Source organism: Leuresthes tenuis, unplaced genomic scaffold (genome assembly GCF_036924035.1).
Source record: "Leuresthes tenuis unplaced genomic scaffold, fLeuTen1.0.hap1 SCAF_24, whole genome shotgun sequence".
In the NCBI taxonomy this organism is placed as follows: domain Eukaryota; kingdom Metazoa; phylum Chordata; class Actinopteri; order Atheriniformes; family Atherinopsidae; genus Leuresthes; species Leuresthes tenuis.
In genome coordinates, this window is record NW_027325378.1 from 9,733,584 (window position 1) to 9,757,968 (window position 24,385).

Sequence of the window (24,385 nt, forward strand, 5' to 3'; positions counted from 1 at the left end):
TGATCACGATACGATTTAAAACTACAGCAGAGATTATGGTCAGAAATATATTCTTTAATCTCCGAGACACTTGTGAACAAAAGAATACCTGTGAGGGACAAAACTTTAAACCAATTTTCGACAGACTGCTGAGGGGAAACAGTGTTTTGCATTGAAGATGTGTCATTAAAGTCTAAATAGTATAACGTGGTAGCTCCCCTGCCTTGAGATCTGCTTTTCAGACTGAAACCCTGCCCCCTTCAAGTTATGGTATTGGTTTTCTCTCATGCCACATGTGGAACATATTAAAAGACCAACCAAAGTGTATTCTTCTGAAAGTACACTCTGCCTTTTCCCATGGTGCAGCCCAGGCACTAAATCATGACTAATACAACTTTGAAATAGGAAATGTGACTTTGAAAGGAGCTATGAAATATTTCACTACAAGCCAGCGCTTCACCTGTGGTTTTTAATGTCTTGTTAAAGGCACGAGTGAGACATTTATAAAGACATTTCACATCATTAAAAATAGCTAATCTGTTTTGCCTTTTGTCTGTATAAAACCGAAATGCGTGTCAGATAAATCTCTGGTGAAATTTGTGCATGAAAAAGCAACTCTTTCTGGGGTATTTATTTTGTATGTAAATTTGGATATTTAATTTATAATATCCAGACCTGAAACTATATATTATATCTATCCATTATTCTGCAGATTATTTTACTGTTTTATTTAATTTATTTTTATTTAATTGTATTGTTTTATTTTATTTATTACACACTCTACTGAAGATAAAATCTTTAAATGCCTCCTTTTTGTCTAATCAATCAGTATGAATTCAGTTTTTTTTACTTACTGACGAGATATTTTATGGATTAATTTATTTCTGCTCTTGTCTATCTCAACTCATCCACCCAAGGCTGACCTCACAAGATGTCTTCTGGCTTATATGAGCAGATGGGAACCGATCACAAGAGTATTTCATTTATTCCCCCTGTCTGTGTCTTTTCTAAAGTTAGCTGTGTGTGAATGACTGAATGGGCAGGCCAGGCAGAGTCCCAAGGGCACAATGTGTCAGGAGGGCCTGGTCTGAAGCCGTTTGGTAATATATGAGACGCAACAAAGGGGGTAAAACACCTTAAAAAGGCAAAATTACTCAAAACTACATCCATCAACAAAATAGAACAAAAACAGAAGCAAACAGCAACAACAAGTATCTAAAATACCAGAAAGCGACAGAGCCAATAACATAGAGATGCACAGTAAACACAAACCCAATGTAAATACAGATAAAAGCATCACCGTGACACACAGAAAGACACAAAAGAGAGACACAGAAGGACCACTACTAGATTCAGAAGAGCCACAAAACGTCAATAGCAATCATGCAGCTTCAAAATGACCAAAGATAGACGTAGACTGTGTAGGAGTTGCAAAATGTCCATAAGGAGACACAGACTGAGGAAAGGGATGCAACAAAACCCAAAATGAATACAAATAGATGCTATGTCAGGGCTAAGAAAAATAAACACCAACCCCAAGAAAGCAAAAAAAAAACACAGAGAGTTTGTCATCATTATGTCTTCATTTCAGTCTGGGTGTAATGATTCACGCAGCATATTTGGCACCTTGTACAAACTGGATTTCTTTTAATCCATCCCTGGTGAAAATCAGGTGGGACTCAATGCTCAGAGTTGCCCCCTGTCACTGAACTGGGTGTTTTTAACTCTCCTTCACTAAGGGACATGGATGGGACCAAGAGGAGGTAAAGAGCACAGTTCAACACAAACCTTTTATTTACAAGCCATTCAAAGGTAGTATTCATGTTTTTACTGATTCATTCTAAGACAGTATTTTAGACACTTTCCATTCCGTTTGTGGCTTGAAGCTTCGATTCAGTATAGAGAATCGTTGCTGGTTAAACCAGTGTGTTTAACGCTGTAATATATGGATTTTACAACAAGGATGAGCACACATCACATAAACACACACTTGCTGTACTTGAAGTTTCAAAATGTAAGCAGAGAATTGACTGCAGTGAGAAGAGTCCTGGACTACTGTACTGAAAACCAGAGGACGAGCAATGTCACGTTCTACTCTGCACTTTGAAAGCCTATTAAAATGCACCCTTGGGTGAGGCATGCACATGCTGTCTCCTCTGCTTGTGGAGCCCTGGCTAGAAATAATCTTGTTACCGTGAGAGTAAAGCACAGATTAATAGGCAGCGTTACAGCAGAACTTACCCAGATTTATGTCGTGGAGTAAAGGCTCAATCTATAAGAGCAGTCTTAGAGTGACAGACCTGTGGATGATACAGGCACACGTAGCTCACGCTTGATGTGTGTTTAGAATATCAGTTCAGGCACTTATTTGATCAATGAGAAGCTTTATTTCCTGAGCTTGCAGTCAGGGCAGTGCAACCACAAATTCAGTTTGCTGAAGTGAGGAGTGCATATATATTGCATAATTTAATTTGACCCCCCTTTGAACGGCCAGAGGGGGGAAAAGAACAAAGAAACAAAGCTGTAATCACTAAAATATGCTTTCTTTGTTGAACTTTGAAATCCCCAAATACAAATGTCGAAACCCCATACTGAAAGCTCCATTGAGCCGAAATCCATTTAGTATTCACTGCATTTTATAGAGCAGCTGGAAGCTGTCCTTCCTTCAACACACCTTCAATTCTAAGTGCATCATCTTTTTTCATCTGCCCAGTTGAAAATGTCACAACACAGAGAGAAAATTATTGTTTTTGTGATGGAACTCTGCTTCAAATCAAGAACATGCTCAAATGATTTGTGTAGTCATGCCACATTTAGGCTGGGTAGAGGATCCTTTGTTTGGTCGACTGGCAGATGTTTGGCTTACTACAATGCCAGGCCACATTTGAACCCACCACACCATGGATAACTACTTAAATGAGCAAACAGCAGGATATGTAGTCATTTCGCTCAAGCATAATGAAAATTCGCTTATTCAAAATCCATCTGTCAATAACGCAAACAAACTGTTTGATTTGGCAAACTATCATGTAAAATACACGATGTCTGAAAAAGAAAGGGAAAGAATACATTGGTAAGCTTTAATAGAACTCAGAATCACTATTCCAAAAAGACGAGACAGATAATCTGGCTCAGGAAAGTTAGAAGAGATTTTGATGGGCTTTTCTACTTATTTTTCAGGCAGAGTTATTGTCAGAAAACCTTTCACATACCCAGCTAACCCACATTTAAAAAGGTTTTACATATATACTTATTCATAAATTTGATATCCCAAGACATAGAATTAAGGTGCCATTAGCTAAGTTTCTTTTTCAAATGTTATTCACAACTAGATTCCTGTTTTTAAAAATTATCCTAATTACCTTGGTGTTATAGATGTTAGACAGTAGTTGCTTAAAACGTCTTGAAAGGATGTCGACAGCGTTTTACTGAATTGTTAAGTTGGACTATTAAATTGTTCTTCATCAGTTTTTTGCTCAGGATTTTTAGCAGGTCTGAAATCACATAACATAGTGGGACTGAGCAGATAAGCTGAGCAAAAGCTGACTCAACCCATAACAGTTGAATGTCACAAACAGGCCTACAAGATGTATTAGTCTTGGAAAAGCAACAGTTGGCTAACTTCTCTGCCTTCATCATGGAAATTATTCTTCCCCAAAGAATGCCAGAATCTGCTGAATTTGGGGTGTCTACTAAACTGCAGAGGAACTATAAAATCAAGAAAAACTCTTTTTGTATATCGTTTGCGGCTTATCAACTAACAAAAGACATTCCCATTAGCCCGCTGCTGTTGACAGTTCATACTTACCAAACAGAGGCGGTTCAGCCCTGTATCTATGTGTGCTTAGACGCATCAAGCCATCATCACAGAATCAGCACCAGTGGTTAACAGCATCATAGGTACGTTACACGATGTCGGCTTGCCCTTACACACATAGTTAGTTTCACCTCTGTTAATACCTCCCTTGCTGGCTCAGAGGTGTGTCAGTGGCGGATAAACTTCGACCCCGATACCTCCTCGGTACTTTCACTCTGATGAATGAAGGTGCATCATACCCAGCTTGAAAGGCACACGTGAAAAGGCCATTTATTAAGAGTGAAGCCTAAATGTGGCCCCACCACAGACCTGCAACACGTCAGGAGTGGCAGCTGTACACTAGCTGAGAGAACCTCAGAGGTTTCAGGAGTAATTACAGTCAGTGGACGCTCTGTTGAAATATTGCAAGCAGGGCTGTAGTGATAGAGCTCAGAATCACCAGCAAACACCTGTTGCATTATTCACCTGGTACTTCCAAAAACTTTACAAGAGACAGCTGGGATTAACAGACACACAGATATACCACTGAAACCCCCGGCTGTCTATCATGCTGCTGCCGGGCTGATGTATGTCTGCTGAATCCTCGGCAGCAAGGACATACCATGAGGTTGTAAGGGTCATTTAACCAATGTTGGTAACTTCGTCCACATCTGGAAGGTGAAATATTCAAAATTTCTGTTGGAATTCCACATCTAAACTGTTTATTCTAATTTGATGATTGTTTTAATAATTCGTGTTTCACTCAGTGGTTAACATCGCATTGTTTGTGAAGTTATGAACTCAGAATATACATTTATTTCTGCTTTATTCAGACTTTTGCTGCTCCTGACTCTTTAAACACGAGTAAATTTCACATTTTATGTGTTGTGTTAGCTCTATTAGGATTTAACGATTCAAAAGTCATTACATTCTTTATTTACATTTTGCACATGATGCAGGACATGCGTGCACACACCTTGCATTCGATGTCTTCGTAAATTGTAATTTGGAAGATATGTGGCACTTAGTTTACTTTAAGTTGCACCTCACTTTTCTAGTGATGCCGAGGACTGACACTTAATCATATATGATAAATAATGTTGGGAGCAGTTCACAGGCCAAATGATATAAATAAACGACTCCATTGAGCCCTTTGTCAGCTACACAGTGGAACCACTTGGCAGGTAAATATAATCCCCTTCCTCCGCTCTGTCTGTCGCGTCATTATCATAATTCCTTTTGTACTTCAATCAACCTTTAAGGATGGCTCACACTATATTAGTGCTATGCCGCTGGGAGTGTGTGCGAGCACGTATTTCCAGTCCTGCCTTTGCAAATATGTGTGTATGTTCGTATTCATGCAGGTGCAGAGACTCGAGGCAACATCAAGGCAATAAAAATGATAAAATGGTGTAGACGATAGCACAATGTAATAATCTTTAAGTGCTTGTGTCTTCAACCCAAGAGGTCATACATGCACCTAATATTATTTTTGTCTACACCGGCGCTAAGAACATAAAATCAAACCCAGATATTGATTTTCTCTTTGTGACTCCCACAAACACACAATGACAGCACACACTGCACTCTAAAATCCGACATGATGACCTGTGAAACCACCACCCTTTCTGTCTCTGTGTGTAAATGACTCGCTGCCTCATTTTAACGTCTAGAGCCGACCTTCTTAAGAAGGTCAAATTTTACATTTTCCAACCATATATGAGCAAGGAGAACATGTAAAACAGTCCCTGTTCATTCATCATCTCCTGCCTCTCAGAGTCACATAATCAATCTCAGAGCCACAAAGCCTGACTGAAAAACCAGGTAAATCTCATAATTTGAATTTCTAAAATCCTATCTGCGTCAGGCTATAAGGTAAAATCAATAATGTAAAGTGTTGTCCTATAAATTAATTAAAAACAGCATTAATATAATCACTCACAGGAAACACAGCGAGGATAGGTCACAATCATCTTGTTTTGAAACAATATTTTTGCTTTTCTCAATAGATCTCATGTAAAGACAAAAATCAGACACTTTTACGCTGTGGTTCAGTGACTACTAAGCAGTAAAATGCAGCTGAATTTATTGGCAAAGAGTTGTAGTTATAACCCCATAGCCATATTTACATAAACTAGAAGCCTAACTGGAAGCCTCGAGAAATGGCAGGAGTGTACTGTGCCCAGATGGTGGGGTGGGGCTGCTCTTGGTGGAGGGGTGACCATGACCCCCATCACTGTCCTCCACCTTCTACAGACTCACCGCAGATGAAAAACATTGGTTGCAAGACTGACAGCCACGTGACAGCTCTCTTTTTACAAATTAACTTAAACATAATTAAAATATAGTCAGCCTTTATTTCTGACAGAGCGTAACCATAGTAACCATAGACTATCATGGACTGGAATCTTCTTACAGTGATTGTGTGCATAATAATCCAACATCTGAATCAAAACAGGTTTACCTTGATCAGCAGCCGGATGATTCCTAAGGCCTTATGGGAAATGTAGTACCAGAAGGAGAGCTTGCAGTTGGCGCTAGACTCTCTCCAAATGGAGCTCCTAATATGAGCTTTGTCACCTTTCAGTCCCACTGGTGTTGCTTCCAGATAGATGAAATGACCTAAAGGTGAAGAAAAAAGGAGAAATGATAAAGAATTACATTAAGTAATTGTCTCTGTTTATAATAGTTTTAATTGTCAATAGCAGGATCCACCAAGTTGCTATTGTTAGAAATGGTAACTTAACCTAATTGTTTTCAGCATCAGTGTTTGCCACTGACTCTTTCACAGCTTTGTCAGATTGGCCTCAAGTTATAAATCATGAACATTTCTTACATTCCCTCCTTCACATTGCAAGTATTCAATTGGCTAAACACAGGAGGAATTTTATCGGCAAGCTGTCTCAGGCAATTTAAACGTTTTATGAATATCAGTTATTTTCTGCAAAGAAATATTGGGAGAAGAATACAATACATCTCTCAGGTCATAGCTTTAATCATTATTGACTGTTTTCTGAGATACAAAACTTGACCTTCTGTTGCTTTCCTTGACAAAGTGGCTGAAAAACGAGGATTTGCTGTATTCATTGACTTATAGTAACCAGATGTGTCGCAACATCAACCAGGACTGAAATATTTTGGGTTACCTTCAAGGTCTTTAGATGGAGCACCTCTTTAAAAGCTCTTTGCAAGAAAATTTACATTTGTGTTTATTTATTCATGTGTATGGCTCTTAACCGTGCACCTTGTATAATGGAATTTCAGCTCTGCATCAATCACCCAAAATCTCTGTTGCTGTACATTCAGATACTGTGTAAGAGCTCATTGATTTTGTCTGGGCCCTGAATTAAACATTATGGAGAGCTACCACTGCAATTTGGCTCCAAATGGTGAGAAACTTTCATTCCATCTGTGAAATCAGTCAGACGCGAAGCTGCACTTCGTAAATTATACACCGATAGTACAATGTAGAGGCTGCTACACTCAGTTCCCTTCATTTTAAGACAGGTTTTGAAAAAATGATCTATTGTCAAAAGTAGCAGGATAATTAACAAGCACATACCATTTTCGTCCATCAGCGTGTGATCATGTGGAGGCCGTATGCTTTGAACGGAGCCACTACCCAGCGCCCAGTCAAAAATATCAGCCAGAGAACTTTTCCAGCCACATCGACCATTCTCAAAGGAGCAGGAAGTCCCACAATCCTTTTCATCTGTGCCATCTCCGCAATCGTCTGTGAAGTCACAACTCTGCTCTGGAGTGAAACACCTGCCATTTTCACAAAAACTGGAGCCCGGAGGACAGGACCCTGGAGAAGAGACACAATATGACTTCACAAATATACTACTCAGAGTAACGCTGTCAAGGATAATGCAGGCTGACATTGACCCCGGTCTGCTGGTAAGTAGCTGAGTCATGTTAACAGAATTTTACTTAAGAGAGAGGGACCTCAGGGTCAAACACTGCACAGATGATGCAGTTCATTTTGAAATTCAGGAGGAAAATGATACTATGATACTATCCCATACTACTACTATGCTAAATATGAATTCACAATCATGATACAGTGATTATTCTAATCAATTGAAAAGATGGAAAAATAGGAGAAACAGCTGTTCTGGCTCCACATGGTGCTCTAATCTACCTCGTAACAGCTCTTAGGATAAGCAAATGACATGTCACATCTTCTATGTTTAAGCTGCTCATAAACAAAAGTATTTTAAGATTATGCACCCATCCAGGAAGTAGCTTAACACATAAAGCTGCAAAGAGGCAGCTTGTATTTTTCTAAAAGAGAGACAACTCGATAATCTGTGACTTTCCGTGGCCGTTTCTCCTTTATCCATTTTTTTTGTGACCAATTGTTGGCGTGTGTTCCTTTAAGATATCGACTTTCCAATTCGGAACTGCGTGTGCTAAAAAGACAATTTTCCTTCTGTAAAACAACTACTGTGTGTTTTGCCAGATTAAACAGCACAACAAAAGTTGAGCATTAACTTCAGAGCATAACAAGTCAGCCTCAATAGTTGAAGGACCATTTGTATGCAGCATCGGGGTCTCTTTAAGAGGCTTATGGAAGACAAAGGAGCATGGGGCTGTGAGCCCAAATCACTGTATCATTGGTGGCAATGCTTGAGGGGGTGGAATCTGCTTCTTTTGGAGCCAAGCATTCCAGTGGGGTCAGAGTCTAGCTTTGGGGAGTGTTAGAAAGGGACATGAGGCGTGATGAAGAGGGGTGGTCCCTGTAATTAAAGCAGAGAAAGGGGTATAAGTCCTTCCTAATCCTTTGTTCCTCTTCAGATGCAGAGGACCAGAAGCAATGTGCCCCAACAAAGGAACATAGTAGGCCAGGAAGCCACATCTCCTGACTGTGCAGCCAGGCTACTTCATTGCATACTGAAGCTGTGGGTGGGTTAATCTTTAAGAAAAGCACATTTTTCAAGTTTGCATCTTCCCACTTTTCCCATAAAAGCCACAATCAACTTACACCCGTATCTCTCTGAATGCAGACTAAATCCTTTTATCCTTATCCTAATTCAAGTTCATGTTTTTCAGAATGGGTCATTTCAGGGCTCCACACGTACAGTATGAGGGTGAGGCACAGTGAGTTTCATACTGCCCCCTGGTGCATGGATGTTGCAGATCAACATTTAATGATAAGTCACATTTAGAAGTCCAAATAAGGTAACCAAGTCGTGTCGTTTAAGAGTGTAATCCAATGCATCATTATCCTTCCCCATCTAATCCGTTACACAATGATTACATTTCTTATAGTTAATTTATGACTTCATTATCAAAGATGAATTCTGACTATGCCGCCAAGACTTTAATTCCTGATCAACACAGCTTTTTCAGACTTTAGACATAGATGCAGCTGAAGCTGCTTTAAAAAGTTGAAGATAACGCAAGAGAACGATGAGTTTTTTTCTTTTTTTCCCCTCAGTGCAATACACAAATATGCACACATACAGTACATGCCTGTGATGTGTAGACACAACACTGGTTCATAGAGCTAAGTGACTTGTTTGTGATTTTATACAAAAGAACATATTCCACATGAAAAATAATGAAAAGTGCCCAACAGAAGATCAACATGAATTATAGAGCGTTATAGATGCTTGGTGACATGAAACATCCACATGCTGCAGTTGGCCTTTCTGCCATATCATGTGATGGTATGTAGACTGAAGCTGTGGAAGAGAAAGCCCCTGAGGGGCGGCTGTATATAATTACAGTTCCTGCTGTCTCTGGTCTCATTAGCATTATTGTTCGCCCTACGCAGCCTGGAGCTGCAAATACGCAGAGAGGACAGGTTTCATCCACAGCTCCTCTCCCCCTTGTTGTTAATGGCAGGATGGAGCTCACTTACTATAAGGACTCGTTAATCTAACTCAAAATTAATGCTTCATATCCCTCCATTCTCTAGAGTCACTTCCCCTCTGATCAACCAAGCTTTATTCACCTCTCATTTACTTACTCAGAAAATGGCTGTGTCATGTTATGAAGGATGAAAAGAAAGGTTATTTTTCTGCTCTTTTTAGACTCTGCCCATATATTTGCTCTACTTAGTATTTTTAAGCCAAGTACTAGTGTGGATATACTCACTCACGTCTCAGGAGAAACTATATTTTCTAGCTTTCTTATTGCTTTGAGTTGTTTTGCATTATTTGTACTGCTTTTTTACTGCGGCTTTGTAAGCAGAATGTTTGATTGTGGACAACTTGTGTCAGCAGAAGTAACCATCTTCTACAGAGAAATAACAAGATCTGAGCAAAGAGTAAGGTGATAAACTGTTGGTCAGGCACTTCTTGTAATCAACTGCATGAACAACTAATCTTCATTAGCATGCTTTACTCCACACTACTTGTACTGTACACTGGTGACTGATTAATGTTCATTCTCTGCAGGAGAATAACTAATCAGTGCAAGCATCACTGGAATATAGAAAAATATAAACAGATGGTGTAACGGTGGGAGAGGTAGGAGACAGAGCAGTAACAAAAATGCTACACATCACACTGCAGCTGATGAAAACTCTTTTTTTCGACTGTATTCAACACAACAGAAGAGCAGCGCATTTAAGAAGCAAAGTGACAATGGCAAAAAAATCAGTTCCCTAAAAAAAACAACAGAAGTTAGCAAAACAACCCCCTACAAAATGATAATTATGAAGCTTAATCAATGCTTTTACACCAAATTAAACAAACATTTCACAGCGCTTCCCTGCAACAGTTAACAGACAATTTTCATATTGTTTAATGTCGAAATAAAGAAACTTTAAAAAGTCCTGCACATAAGTCCTGTCACTAACTGTTGATGTGAAAGCAGGTTTGAACATTAAAAAAACTGAATATAATTCAGTATTGAATCTTTCCTGTGATTGCTACTTTAATCTCATGTAAAAAAAAACATTTACAAAAGTTTTTAAATCTAAATGTGCAACACTCTGCTGTGTTACTCCATTTTTACACAGATTTTACACTACAGATGACATGCCAGCATAGAATACATCAATTTTGTTTTTAAATAGAGCACTCACTTCATGAGCTGCCAGTCAGTAGTAATATCTTTCATAAATCTGGAAAATAATTCAATTTGGCACTTGAGGCTTAGCAGCTACGTGATTCAAAATTGTCAAATAAGAAAACAGCCCGAAAGGGAAACGGCTGTGCAGCCAATAAATGAGTGTTAGAAAAGTCCAGACAATACTTTACACTGTAAAGTATAAAGCATCCTTTATGAAATGGCTGCATTTCACAGAAGCAGCAATAAAAAAAACTAAATGTTCTTGTTGAACTGTACCTGTACAACTAGTCTTTTGTACACTGTCATTTCATTTCATGACGGCCTCAGGAAGCTTTTTACTGTAATTATGAACAGCATATTGGACCTACGACTGTGTTATCAGTTGAGTTTATATTATACTGAAGCTGTCAAAGGTCACCACCGTTATCTATTAACACTGCACACACCCAGTGTCTCTCTGGATTTTATGGGACCATATAAACAATACACTTTCTTCACAGCAGACTGTTTATTTGTCACAGATGGGAAAGCACAGGTGGGATTAATAGTGCTTCAGCTTCATAAAGTGTCCCAATAACTGAAGAGCATGAACCAGCATGCAAAACGAGGACATGCAGCCACCATTAGAGCACCTGTGCTAACAAAATGTTGCTGTAGAAGTAGCCCACAGTGTCCGTTCCATTCAGGAGAGAAAACTTGGCAGAATTCACGTCTCCAACATGAATGAAGAGAGGAGCAAGCAGGCATCTTGGAGACAATTACATACAATAAAAAATCTCACATTTTTCATGTCCTCATTTTTCATTTTCATGTTCTACATGAATATGATGGGATCTGTGAATCATTATATTCTGCTTTAAATAAGTTCGTGGCCATCATTTTTGCTCCGCATTTAACCTTCCTAACATTTGCTCAACGCAAAGAAAAGCTGAGGCAGAATGCTGTTTAAGGAGCAAGTCGATGTTTTCGCCAATAATGCTGATTGATGAAAAGTTAGAGGATCATCAGAGTAGTCACACTTCATTCTGACGGACACACAAATGCGCAGATCAAATAAGGTGTATTGCTCTTAGCTTAGAAGGAAAGTCAGGGGATCACCACAATAATTAGGATATATTCTCTAGGCATAATGAATATATATACTGAATGCAATAATAAACCATACATTATTATTTGGGGAAATTTCCATCTGAATGATATACGTACCGACCCACACAGGATCACTGCCATTAATTGCCAAACCTGGCATGCTAAAAATGGAAGATGCATTAAGAAAATCAATAATCAACAATTTATGTTCTTTCCAATAAGTAAAGAGAGAAGACCCCGGTAAGAGGGCAGTCAACTTTTTGAGCATCGGGTTGTTTGTAACTGATATATGGATATATGGAACAGCAAATACCTCAACAAGCTACGTAAAAACAAAAACGACGTGAACCATATACCTGCCGGAGGTGAAGGAGTGTTGTTTATTGTAGCTGAGGGGGCGAGAAGGCAGCCCGGAGAGAAGATGATATCATCTAGGCAGATGTCTCCCTTTTCAGTGCGTCCCACCTTGCCCTCAAACACGACCTGGAAGTCTGCGGAGCTGCGCAGTGGGATCTCCCTCATCTGCCAGTAGTTGCCCTGATCTCCTGTGAGGTTCAGCAGAAGATGAAGGTGTCCTTTGGTTTTGGTGAACACGCTCAGAGTTCCAAAGCTATCTCCGGACATGTGAAAGTAAAAACGCATCTGGACAAAAGACAACAAAATCAGTCAATAACTGACGTTAACGGTTCTCTGCTTCTATAAGAACACATTAGAGGATATTTTTACATAAATGCAATCTAAATCGAAATGTAACATTTACTCTGATATTCTGAGTCAAACGTTTTCTCTTCCATTACGTGTTTTCCTCTCTCTTAAATTTCCATTTGTCATTGCAGAATGGAGAGAAGCAGAAAATATGGGCAAACCAAAGCAGTTGATAAGTTTTAATCCACTGAGTCAGTCACAAGATCGATGCACTTTTCCTTTCAGGCCTCGTCTTTATTAGGGAGTGGAAAGATTTTGTATTTCTCCATCAAGCAGCTCTGAGGTATTGATGTTTTATAGTTTTTTTTTTCTCAAAATGGAGGCCAATTCATGAGCTACAGCAGCACGACGACTCCCTCCCTCTGAGGAGAAAATGAGTCTGTCCTCCCCTTCTCACTTCCTCCTGCACCGCCCTCCCCTCAGATTAATTTGTGCCGTTTCGCTGACTGTGTGATTGATTGACAGGTCAGGAGTGGGATAAGACAGACACGACAGAGAGCAAGACGAGCAGTCAATCAAGAGATCATTCCCGGTGGAGGCTAACAGCTGGGAGGACACACACGACCAGTTCACAAGCACATACACAATTTATAGCTTTTTAGTTCGGTCACATTTTTAACACCAGGGTGATCATATTTCTAAACACAATTTTTTAGGATGAAAAACTGTTTGAGTTTGATATTTGGAGAAACAAATACATGCGCTTGGGTAGATGAGAAGATTGAAATTACTCTCATGTTTGTACTCCGAGCACAAAGTTAAAAATCAGCAGCTGGTCTTATTAGCTTCACAATGAAGACAGGAATAAATCAGAGAGATTAAGACACTTAATTATTATTATTTTGTTATACTTCAGGACAAATCCGTGTAAAATTTAAACATTTAGCTTGTATCATCTTTCCTTGTGGACTAATCAAGCTGGATTTTGAAGAGAAGAGTTAAACTCGCTTCCTTGTAAGGAAAAGTGTATTTCTGTTGTATCCTTATATATAAAAAGTGAAAAAGAGCTTACAATTGGCCAACAATCTCCTGGATGTTGATCTCAGCAAGAAAGAGTTTGAGTGTACTTCTTAAAAAAATGTATCTCTAAAAGTGTTTATGTTCATTTTGAGAGAAATAAATAATACTAAGAGGTCATCCATCCTGGACAGGTCCCCAGTCCATCACAGGGCCAGGACAAAGACAAACAAGACAGCCATGCCCTCTAACACTCACTCCAAGGACCAATTCATATTCACCAATTGATCTAACGTGTATGTTTTTGGACAATGGGAGGAAGCCAGAGAACCCACATAAAACATGCAAACTCCACACAGAACCCCTCTTGTTGTGAGGGAACGGTGCTAATCACCACACCACCATGCAGCCCTATTTAAAAGACATTCTTAACCCTGCCGCTATTATTTCTTCTTTATTATTGGCATTTGTAGGCCCTATAGTCTATATTTATATATTATTAAATAAATCAAGAAGTACTTGCTGATAAATCTTAAGCATTTACAAAATTTGTATTTGGGTATAGAGGCAGCTGTTTGGAGCTGCTTTTTGGCAGCTCATTTATTTGTCCAAGGACCAGGTTAGGAGACTCATATTGAAACGGCACCGTCTCTTTTCTGTGGGACCTTCAGTTTTACATAAGCATAAGCCAAGTAGGAAGACAATTTTACATATAAAATCAAACATTAAAACATGAAAAGTTGCCAAGCAGTAAAGTTAGCTACTTACTTTATGTGTAATCCATCAAACTAACGTCTCCCAGTGTTTTATTTCACTCCATATGATTTGATTACTTTACTTTTTAAGGAGATATTTTCTTATTTTAGGCAATAATAACACTAGAGAACCTTTTGCAAAAGATTGTTTCCAGGGGTGATTCCTGAAAGATTAAATTACAGCACTTACCTAATTCTGTAAGCAATTTTATTCTAAACGTCATTTTATCAGGTTTTTTGTTGTTTGCTATGTCTATGAACTAATTATTTACTTTGGGCTGCACTACATTCACGGTTGCTTAACCCCCGCCCTCTGCCCTTTGGTCTTGGCCTGACCTTACACTCTGAGCTCCTGCTGCTCAGTAAGGGTCCGGTTACATGGGCTGTGTCACCGACCGCCTGAGGGAAAGAGCTCTCCAGGTAGATGTAGTGCCCAGAGGGGTCTCTGAGTGTGTGGTCAGTTGACGGCCCGGTTCCAAAAGTCGGAGTGCTGCCTGCTTTGAGCAGCCAGTCAAAGTCATCGTCTTGGCACTGCCGCCAGGAACAGAGGTCAAACTCGAAATTGCAGCGTGTGCTGAAGCCCTCTGAAAGATAGTGATGACAAAAAAAAATCAATCCAGAATATCTGATGTATCTGGAATGAATCTTTCTCCTGGTGTCATCAGTGAGACATATGAGGAGGCCTCACTGCAGATGTAGGGGTCCTCATCTGAATTGTCCCCGCAGTGGTTGGTGAAGTCACATAAATTATCCTGAGGAATGCAGTGGCCGTTGGCGCAGGTATACTGCTCAGGTGTGCAGGGCTGCTCTGATGGAGGAGGAGGAGAGCATTCCAGGAAGCTGACATCATCGATCACTACATCACCCATGTAGCTGATCCCTCGCTTTGCCCTGAACACCACCTGACAAAGGACAACGAACCTGGGATCAACTTTTGTCGTCTGCAGACTCTTGATATTATCAGGCAATTATATGAATGACTCATGTTATTTGGTATCTGGGCTGTCAGTTGATAAAAGCTCAAAGAGAAAAGAAAACATTTTCATCTGTTGTTTCAAAATGGGGCTGTTGGAGATTTGGTATGAAAAGGCCAGTCAGCTGCTAAATGTAATATCAGCGCCAATATGAGTCAGGTTAGTGTGATCTGACTGGTTTGACAAAGGTTAATGAGCATCAGTGAAGACATGGAAAGGCTTTGGTATTGATGGCTATCAGGCCATCTGGGCAGTCACAGGGTTTCTATGTGTGTGAGCTCACCCTGATGTGGGATAACTTCAGCAGGCAAACACCGAGGGAAGCACTCTCTGACAACCCAGCTGCATTACTTTGAATGAGTCTTAATCATCAGGTAAGCTCTGTGGTGTTGGCATATCCAGGTACACCCACCTAATTGTCAGTCAGCATTGAGTATGTCCACTCCCCCTCAAATCCCCTCTGATATTCATCACATTCAGATGTGAGTTTCAAATCGTTTTTTTTCTTCACCTGCCTCCTGGCTGCCTATCAACTGTTGCTTTCACTGGCTCAGTTGATACATTTGGGCATGAGTTATGTTGGTTTGTTAGTTAGAGTTAAAGTTAAATCACAGGCACAGCTATTCACACAATATTAAGGTCAGCTGCTTAGATGATGACTTCACAAAAAGTGAAGTCACAGCCTGTGTTAGGCCAACAAAGTGAATATCTTTTAAAGTTATTGTATATTTAGTAAGAAATGTTAAAACTGCAATATTCTCACTTCATTTCAGTTCAGGTATAAACACCATCCAGAGGGAATTTTATCTTTCAATTTAGTCATATGGTTTCCATTTGAAAATATATGTGAAATTTCAGAAGAGATAATCAAGCATTTAAAAAGAAAAATATTTCTTACACATTTTTCATGACTGTCAGACATCAGAGGATTATTATAAATGATAATATTGATGATGGTTTATATGCAAGATCAAGCAGCTCACGCCCTTTGATAAATTACACGAGCACATACGTTTTATGATACGGCCAATGAATGATTAGATCTATTCATCTAATTCAGAGGACCAGACACAAGATAACAACAATATATAATGTTCACATAGAATATTGCAACCAAAGAGCAGAGTCAACACACTTTGAGATGTTGCAATCAATTGATGAACAAAATCTGATGCAGAAGTTAACATTTTTAAAAATGAATTTAAATTATTTAAAGCCTTTCTAAGTGGAATAATAACTGACACACCTGAATGTTGTTTAATAACCCCAAAAACACTTCTCCTCGCCTCCATTTGTTGCCTTGGTTACCAGTCTGTGACCAGACTACATGAGTGGCATTTCTGTGCCGCAGCAGCACCTGCAGGCAATTAAAAAAACAACAGATATGAGTATTTGAGTTATTCTTATGAGACAACACTGGTCCCCCACTGTTCTTACCTGCAGGGATCCCACAGTGAATCCATTCATGTGGTACCAGAAGATGAGGGTGCACTGTGGCCCAGTGGAGGAGATGACAGGTGTCTGGAGGTCGCTGGTTTGACCATAGTAGCCATTTGAACTGTCTGCACACAGATACCAACCCTCAGGGCTGTTGCTATCAGAGAAATGGCAGAACAATATCTCAAATTCAGCTGCAAACTTTAGAGTGAACTTAAGAATAAATTAATGGGTAATAAAGTTATCAGCTTGCCTGTATAAGTGACGTTTTAGTTGAACACTATCCTTGTTCTAAGTAATTGTGTGCTATCTTTCCCCACTTTAAATATAGTGCTGTTAAACAGGAATTTTTGTTTTGGGTGAGTGCTGTTGTTTAGTGTTGCCATGGGTGCACACACATGTGCAGGTAAGATGTTGTTAAAAGGGGAGAGAATATTAATAAATATCAGTTACTAAGCATGAAAACGTTTCTGTAATAATCACATCATACATTCATATTATCACATTGAGGAAATTGTTAATCTAACTTGCTTTCCAGACACATGGTGTAATTTTAGTTGATGCTCAAACAAGATGTTTCTTTCAAAGCTCATCAGACAGATAAACAGTTCACCCTGAACTTGACTCTATCAGCTGGTTTAGTGCAACCCAAACTGTCACATGTGCTGTGTGATTTGTGCGACCGCAAAGGGTCACGCGCTTCATGGCGCCTCGCTATCGGCCAGCTCCACATTCAAACCTCAGAACATGAACACACAAGGCGTCTTTCATGAGTTGATGACTCTTGTTATTCCAAAAGAGAATCTCCAACTTTAGAAACCTAGTTTATGTAAAAGAACTGAAGGAGTCTTCCCAAACTGTGAGATGCGGTTCTAGATGTGTGACTGTACCATAGAGACTGAGCTTCTCAAAGCTGACACTTCTTGATATCTTGTCAATGACTTATTTTTCCAAAACATTTCTATTTCAAACAGTGAAATGATGACATATTTGTGTATTCAAAAAGACAAACATATTGCTATCTAGAACAGAAAATTTACCAAATACCAAACATATGCCACTGAACAGCAATATGATCCATGGGTTGGTTGCTTAGGGCAGTGCACTTCGGTAATTGATATTTTTTAAAGGTTGGGCTGCCTTTTCACACCTAAAAACACATTTACTGACACTTAAAACAACTAAGTGACTCATTTTCTATTTACCAACAAATTTAACAACTTATTGGTACTTTATTTCATACCTATCGTTTGTAGTTGATGTTCCTCAATTAAAAATGATTCACTTTCCACTGTATCTCATAGTAAACTCAACAATGACAAGAAAAACTTCTATAAACAACATATCTTACAACTTATTATGACACCCTAAACTAGTAGTAGTAGTTAAGAAAGCATTCTTATTATGGCAATGGCCTGGTAGGAGGCAAAAGACTAAGACAACGTACTGAAGAATGACCAAAAATGATGATTGAAAATGATTAGCTGTCCAGCATGAATAATAAGTTAAGCAAAGCTGCAATTACCTTCATTGGAGGTTATACAGATTTAGCTGCTCAAATCCCCACTGTATGACGTTAAATACTTTTGTCTGACTTCACTTGAGTTAAATAAGACAAAGCATTCGCTGTCTATTTCACTCCTCTCTTATCGATTGAGAGCTGCTGTCAGAGTGAGGGAAGAGGTTTCAGGTATATGTAGTGGTCAAAGTGTGCTGCCTTTGTCTGCTCCCACGTTAAAGCAGTCAGGTTACCGTGTGTCTGCTGTAGACGGGCCCCATTATCTTTGCAGTAATTTATTTTTCTATAAATGTCCTTTAGTGAAGCAAAAATTGCATTGAAGTAAATAGCTGATATTTTTCTTTTTATCATTTCCCCTTTGTTATTTGGCTCATGCTTTAGAGTATTTGCCTTACTGAATATGAGCTTATTTCCTTATGGTAGCAGGAAAAAAAATCTAAATGGACTGAAATTCAGCAATATTCAATTTACATGATTAAATCTTCATCAATTCAGAGGCTACAATCATTGTACAAAAAAGGACATTGTTTTGTCATTCAGCTGACTGATAAAAGCCAAAAAAAAAACATGTACTAAATGCATCAGCTGTGAAAAAAGCACTGCTCTAGCCTGTGTTGCTGGCACTTACAGGGTGTGATCATTGGTAGGACGGTGGTACTGCTCTCCATTATGAATGCTTTCCCCTTGGTCCGTTGCCCAGCGAAATGCGTGCTGTGTGACTAAAGAGGGTTTGACAATTGTCCAACCACAAGTTTCACCACCTTCAAAACCGCAGCTTTCCTTCACTGAAAATAAGAGGAAGACAAATAGGTAACAAATAGATGAATAGATAATATCAGAGCAGGTGAAAAAGACTCTGAAAATGTAAGGGAAATGTAAAAGAAAAAGAAATGGAGAAAGTTTGTGAATATCATGATGTTATTAATACAAAGAAAAACAAATTGTAAATGTTTTACCGCAGTTTGTTTCATCTAATCCGTCAGAGCAGTCGTGCTTGAAGTCACACACTTGACTGAGGGGAATACACTCCCCATGTGTTCCACACGCAAACTGTCCTTCAGGGCAGCTGTGGGGCAGAACAGTGGGGGCTGGAGTTGTGACTGCCGGGGTGATCAGTGAGGGGAGCTCTCCTGAAAAATGGGACAGTAGGTAAAGAATGACACAGTAAATAAGTGGAAATGTCATTGCCCTTAGAAGTTAATCTCCTGTCTAATTGCTTACCATCATATGGTTCACAGTCCAGGAAGGAAATGTCATCAATGGCGATGTCCCCCTTAAAATCATCTCCAACTGTACCTTCAATTAAAATCTGACAACAGGAAACAGAACACACACACACACACACGCAAAGAAAAAAATTAGAAGCCAAACAATTAAAAATTTGTTGGATCCACAATTTGTAATCCCATCAACTAATTGCATCACCCAATTTGTGTTGAAATTCATTATAACGTAACTTTTATCTGGTGTTTCACCATACTAACAAATACAGATGACCATTTAAATGGAAGTCATGATTTATGATTTAAAAAAAGAAAACAACATGGCAGTACAATAACATGCCAGCTCAGACATTGGAATATATTTCACACCAGTTTTGATTAATTTTGAATCAAAGCGTGCTAACATTAACTGTCAGTTAATTCAGTTGACAATTTTCCAAATAAGTTAAATATTGTGCTAAAAGTCTGCAAAATATCAGAATTTTCTAAAGTTAAAAAGAGAAATGAAGTACAAAAAGCACAAGTATTGAACTTATTGTTCAGGGGGAATTGTTTGCAGAATTAGCAAGCTATTTTGTTTTTTTCTTCTAGCTTTTTTAGCCATTAGCTAGTTAGTGAAGCCAGTCAAATGTTTAGCTACTAAAACACATATTTTATCAGCAGACAAGACCAGACATAAAGAGACTGAGCAGTGGCCTTAATAAAGTTTAGTTTGTTGCTTTTAAGAAGTCATATATGCAGCAAATCATTTGATCAGAGGTGATAAAGGTGATAAAACTACTGAAAATAAAGAGTCTCATATCAACTTTCAAAGAAAACAGCTTTGATCTCAGAAATGATGGAATTTTCTCTGCTTAGTATTCTCATTACAGTAGAAATCAGGCAAAGTTTGTCTGGTCAATAGTTTTATTTGAAGCGTTATCAGGTGAAGATAGTGTGCGTATTAAGGTTTTTAGAATATCTTAACTCAGTAAGTAACTTATACATCGTTGATTAAAATAATAATTCAGCTGTAATGTAGCTCATTAGTTTGAAGCTGTATGTATACATGGAAGATGTGTATTAATTTTCTTAGATTGGTAACATTAAATCTCCATACAGATTAAAAAGCACCAGTGGATTTTGTCATTAAATTTGTGTCCTTTTGCCTTCAATCTCTCGATAAGCAGATCGCTCTAAATCAGACTTTAATTCAGCAGGGTCTTTTCTTTCCTTTTCTGTTGTCAATTAACTTGACAAACAGAGCTCCTTTTTTTCTCTGACGCTGTGGAGGAAAAATCTTTAACGATCTCTCAAGTTTTACTCACTCGCGAGTAACGAAAACAACATCCATCTTCAGTGATTGATGCTGAGACTCGCTGCTTCACTTGGGCTTTGTTTTTAGGTGCCAGGGAAGTGTGTTTACCTGGACTACTTGTCCACATGTCTTTTTTTTAATTACACAAGGGGATGAATTGTTTGAATGCAAATGATTCGCAGTGAAATGTGATGTAACTCCAGCTGATGGTATCGTGTTTAAGCAAGGATTTGTATCCTAAGCAGTGCACAATGTGATTAAACACACTTCCTCATATCTTTTCATACATTGGATTTTTAGATCATATATTTTCAGTTTACTAAAAGGATACTTCACCTATGAATTACAAATACAGCAACAAAGTCCACAGTTTAAAGACTGCTGGGGCATTCTGGGCGTCGAGCCCAAAGACTGCTGTTCTCTCATATTTTAAATTCCTGTTATAGACTTAGCGTTTCCTTATGCTGTTTGATTAAGTTCAGGAAACAGAGGAAGGAAAACATTATGTTTTGGGTTAAAATCCAACCTACTGTATGAAGGCTGTTGGATGTCACATAAAATCTGAGTTTCTTTTTGTTCATCAGTGATGAATTTATAATAAAGGGCCTCCGCTGTTCATATGAGAGCGATGACAACAGACATGAAATGTACAAAGCAGGTGCGTATTTTTTCCTTGTTAACTCTGAAGACACCTTAGTAATGATGTGCTGTTAGAATAAGAAGCTTTGCCATTGATTAAATTACAGCAGTAAATAATAACAAGGTTAAGCTACTCAAAGTGCACTAATAAAATTGTACCAAAAAGGCAGAAAATAGTCAACAGAAATCCTAAATAAGTAATAAATCTTAAAAGGAAAGCTGTACGTTACGTTTACTCTTGAAATGTATGTACCTAGGCTTAAGAAAAAGGACAGATGTAGTTTTTCATGGTGTCACAATGTACCAGCACTAATGACAACAACAGTATCTTAGAATATAAAAATATTTACATGTTTTTAATACACTTGATATTGGATCTTTTATTCAAATGTATGTGATTTCCATTTTACTATCCAAGAAATGTAATTGTCCTGTTTTTTTGCTTTTACACAATAACTGCCAAAAAATAGATAAGAAAAAATGAAAAAAAACACTGATTCACTGATTAGGTGTCTATCTATTTATTCATTCATTTATTCTTAGATTTCTGCCAGCTTTAGTGGTATCGCTAGTATACTAGAATACATTTTATTCAGCACAGCTTAAGACTCATTGCTTCATTCTTTAGGAAATTTAAGGGATTTGAATACAAGACAATTGTCCTTTCTCGTAAAAGAAAGTCACTCTCCTTAAAAAGAAAAACAGTGTTTAACTGCTTACTGGAAGAAATCTGGTTTTGATAAAGTTTGTTATAATGGTTGGTGTTCTCCATAACAAACACTATGACCATTAATGTAAACACATTTATAGTTCTGGACTTACTGTCTGCTTTATTTGCAGAAACAATATCAACTAGTTACTTACTGGCTGTAACATATAGTGTTCAAACAATTAAAACTAGAATAAGGTGATGTTCACTTAAACTTCATGTCCCAGGATAAGACACTTACTTACAATCATCAGACACTTACTAAATAAACCAAAGCCTTAGATATTTAAATTCTTATTTTGGTCAGTTACCTGGAAAGGCCGAGCACTGTGGATGTAGAGAGTCTTCTTGTGCCAAAGGTTTCCTTGGTCTCCATATCCTGTCCAGAGCATCAGACCACGGCCTGTAGCGGTGGTCCTCAGATACACTGCCAGTGTGAACACATGCGGTCCAAACATGCAGTAATGAAAGCGGAAAACACAGCGGCGGTGGGACCAGGAAGAGTCCCTACCAGGCTGGTGGGTGGGATGGAATACTGGGCTCAGAAGCACAGCTGTGTCCCTGAACTCTTGCGGCAAAGAGGATTCAATGTAGAGGTAGTGCCCATAAATGGTGCCCAGTGTGTGGTCCTTCCAGGGACCTGTATTTAAGGTTGGTGTTGGTCCAGAGATGCGGGTCCAGTCAAACGCATCTCCTCCGCTCTGTTCCTGTTTCCAGTCACACAGCCCATCTTCAAAGTTGCACTGCAGCACCGGAGCTGTGAGACACAATGAGATGCATAAACGCAGAATGAAGCTTCAGATGGCTACACTTAACTAGCAATACGAGCTTGTCTATGTAAAATAAAAAGAACTAGCTTTTGCACATGAAAAGGAAGGTAGTTAACCTACCATCCTGCTGTCAAATGTTGTGAAGCTGTAAAAAATGTAATTAAGCAAAAAATGCAATGATTTTCACATCATATACTTAATTGATAAAGCTTTGTTTTTTTCTGTACTTTTCCTCTAGTATCTGAGTATTATTTCAACACAAAATACTAAACTCAAAATAACTCACAACATCCTTCCTCATCTGATCCATCCCCACAGTCATCCACAAGGTCACAGAGCTGCAGACGCTGCACGCATGCTTTGGTGTGCAAGCAGTGGAAATGCGTGTGTGCAGGGCACTCCTCCACCGCTGGGGGCATGGAGCAGTTCTCGAAAGTGACATCATCCAAAGCAGAAACACCGTCGAACATGCCCAGGCTGATTTTAGCCAAAGTGATTTGAAAGGGCTGAGCGATGCGTCCCAGCTGCACAGTCACCTGATTCCAGCGCCTTCCTTGGTCGTATAGCGTTGCCCATATGACAGTGCTGTTCTCGACTCCTTTGATTCGAAGGGCCATGTCAGCGGCCCCGACAGATATACCCGAGTTATAATGCCTGAGGTGATAGGTGAGAGATGGAAGGTAAAATTTTACCGTTAAGAATCCAGGATGGCAATGTGTGCAGTTTGGAAATGATTTCCTCACTTCGATACTGTAAATCACTGTGGGCTTGTTGGGCATGATGCAAGATTGAAATTCGTGAAACCTCCTGCATTTTCTGTCTGTAGAATTCTAACAGCACATCCAGAGGAAATAGATATTAACAGTGATTTCACATAAACTATTATGGCCATAAAACTGTCAGATCGGGATAGATTCAAATGCGCATCTAATCATTGTTTGTGGATGTGAAATAAGGTGCATATTACCAGAGAAGAGGTAAGAGAGGTGATATGATGGGTGGAGGAAAGGAAAAAAAACAAGAAACAGAGATACAGTAATAAGACCAGTCAGTAACTGGATAAAGTCTAAAAGTGTGAGGGAAACTGCAGATCAAATATTGCTGGCAATGAAGATGAATCATGCTGAACGGGTTTTAAAGGAGGAGGGCAGGGTGCTGCGTGATTCTCACCAAAAGGTCATTGTGCAGCCAGAGGCTGACTGCTGGAACCAGGGTCCTCTGAGAACAGCTTTCGGAGACAGACTGCTGCTGTTCTTCAGTATAAACATGAAATGACCTGCAGTTGAAAGAGATGATGATTGATATTTGAACCATACGGAGCATCTGCTTTCTGTCTTTTTTGCATGTAATTTGTTTAACCAGGCACTCAGTGAGTCACCTTTTAAAAACAAAAATGAATAAGCAAAACCACTAAAGAAGCTGAGAGTGGAAAGGTTCATCTCCACCTTACATCTTCCCACATTGTTGTTTTTGCCAGACAGATCTATTATTTCTAACTATCCCAGTGCGA

General features: G+C 39.0%; 2 protein-coding genes across 2 annotated transcripts in view; one reads left to right on the forward strand and one right to left on the reverse strand.

The window, feature by feature from the left end:
• The window catches only part of gimap4 (GTPase IMAP family member 4), a 222,830-nt gene that overhangs the window by 126,944 nt on the left and 71,501 nt on the right, over positions 1 to 24,385 (forward strand). The window lies entirely within an intron of this gene.
• malrd1 (MAM and LDL receptor class A domain containing 1) overlaps positions 1 to 24,385 on the reverse strand; it is a 56,059-nt gene that overhangs the window by 19,334 nt on the left and 12,340 nt on the right. Inside the window, exons 8-20 of the mRNA XM_072378798.1 lie at positions 24,046 to 24,151; positions 23,162 to 23,529; positions 22,417 to 22,862; positions 19,459 to 19,546; positions 19,194 to 19,367; positions 18,866 to 19,022; positions 16,719 to 16,875; positions 16,528 to 16,638; positions 14,996 to 15,209; positions 14,644 to 14,891; positions 12,247 to 12,532; positions 7,338 to 7,583; positions 6,240 to 6,397 (exon numbers count right to left, since the gene is read on the reverse strand). Coding sequence (XP_072234899.1) covers positions 6,240 to 6,397; positions 7,338 to 7,583; positions 12,247 to 12,532; positions 14,644 to 14,891; positions 14,996 to 15,209; positions 16,528 to 16,638; positions 16,719 to 16,875; positions 18,866 to 19,022; positions 19,194 to 19,367; positions 19,459 to 19,546; positions 22,417 to 22,862; positions 23,162 to 23,529; positions 24,046 to 24,151 — 2,759 coding nt within the window. The remainder of the gene's footprint in view (positions 1 to 6,239; positions 6,398 to 7,337; positions 7,584 to 12,246; positions 12,533 to 14,643; positions 14,892 to 14,995; positions 15,210 to 16,527; positions 16,639 to 16,718; positions 16,876 to 18,865; positions 19,023 to 19,193; positions 19,368 to 19,458; positions 19,547 to 22,416; positions 22,863 to 23,161; positions 23,530 to 24,045; positions 24,152 to 24,385) is intronic.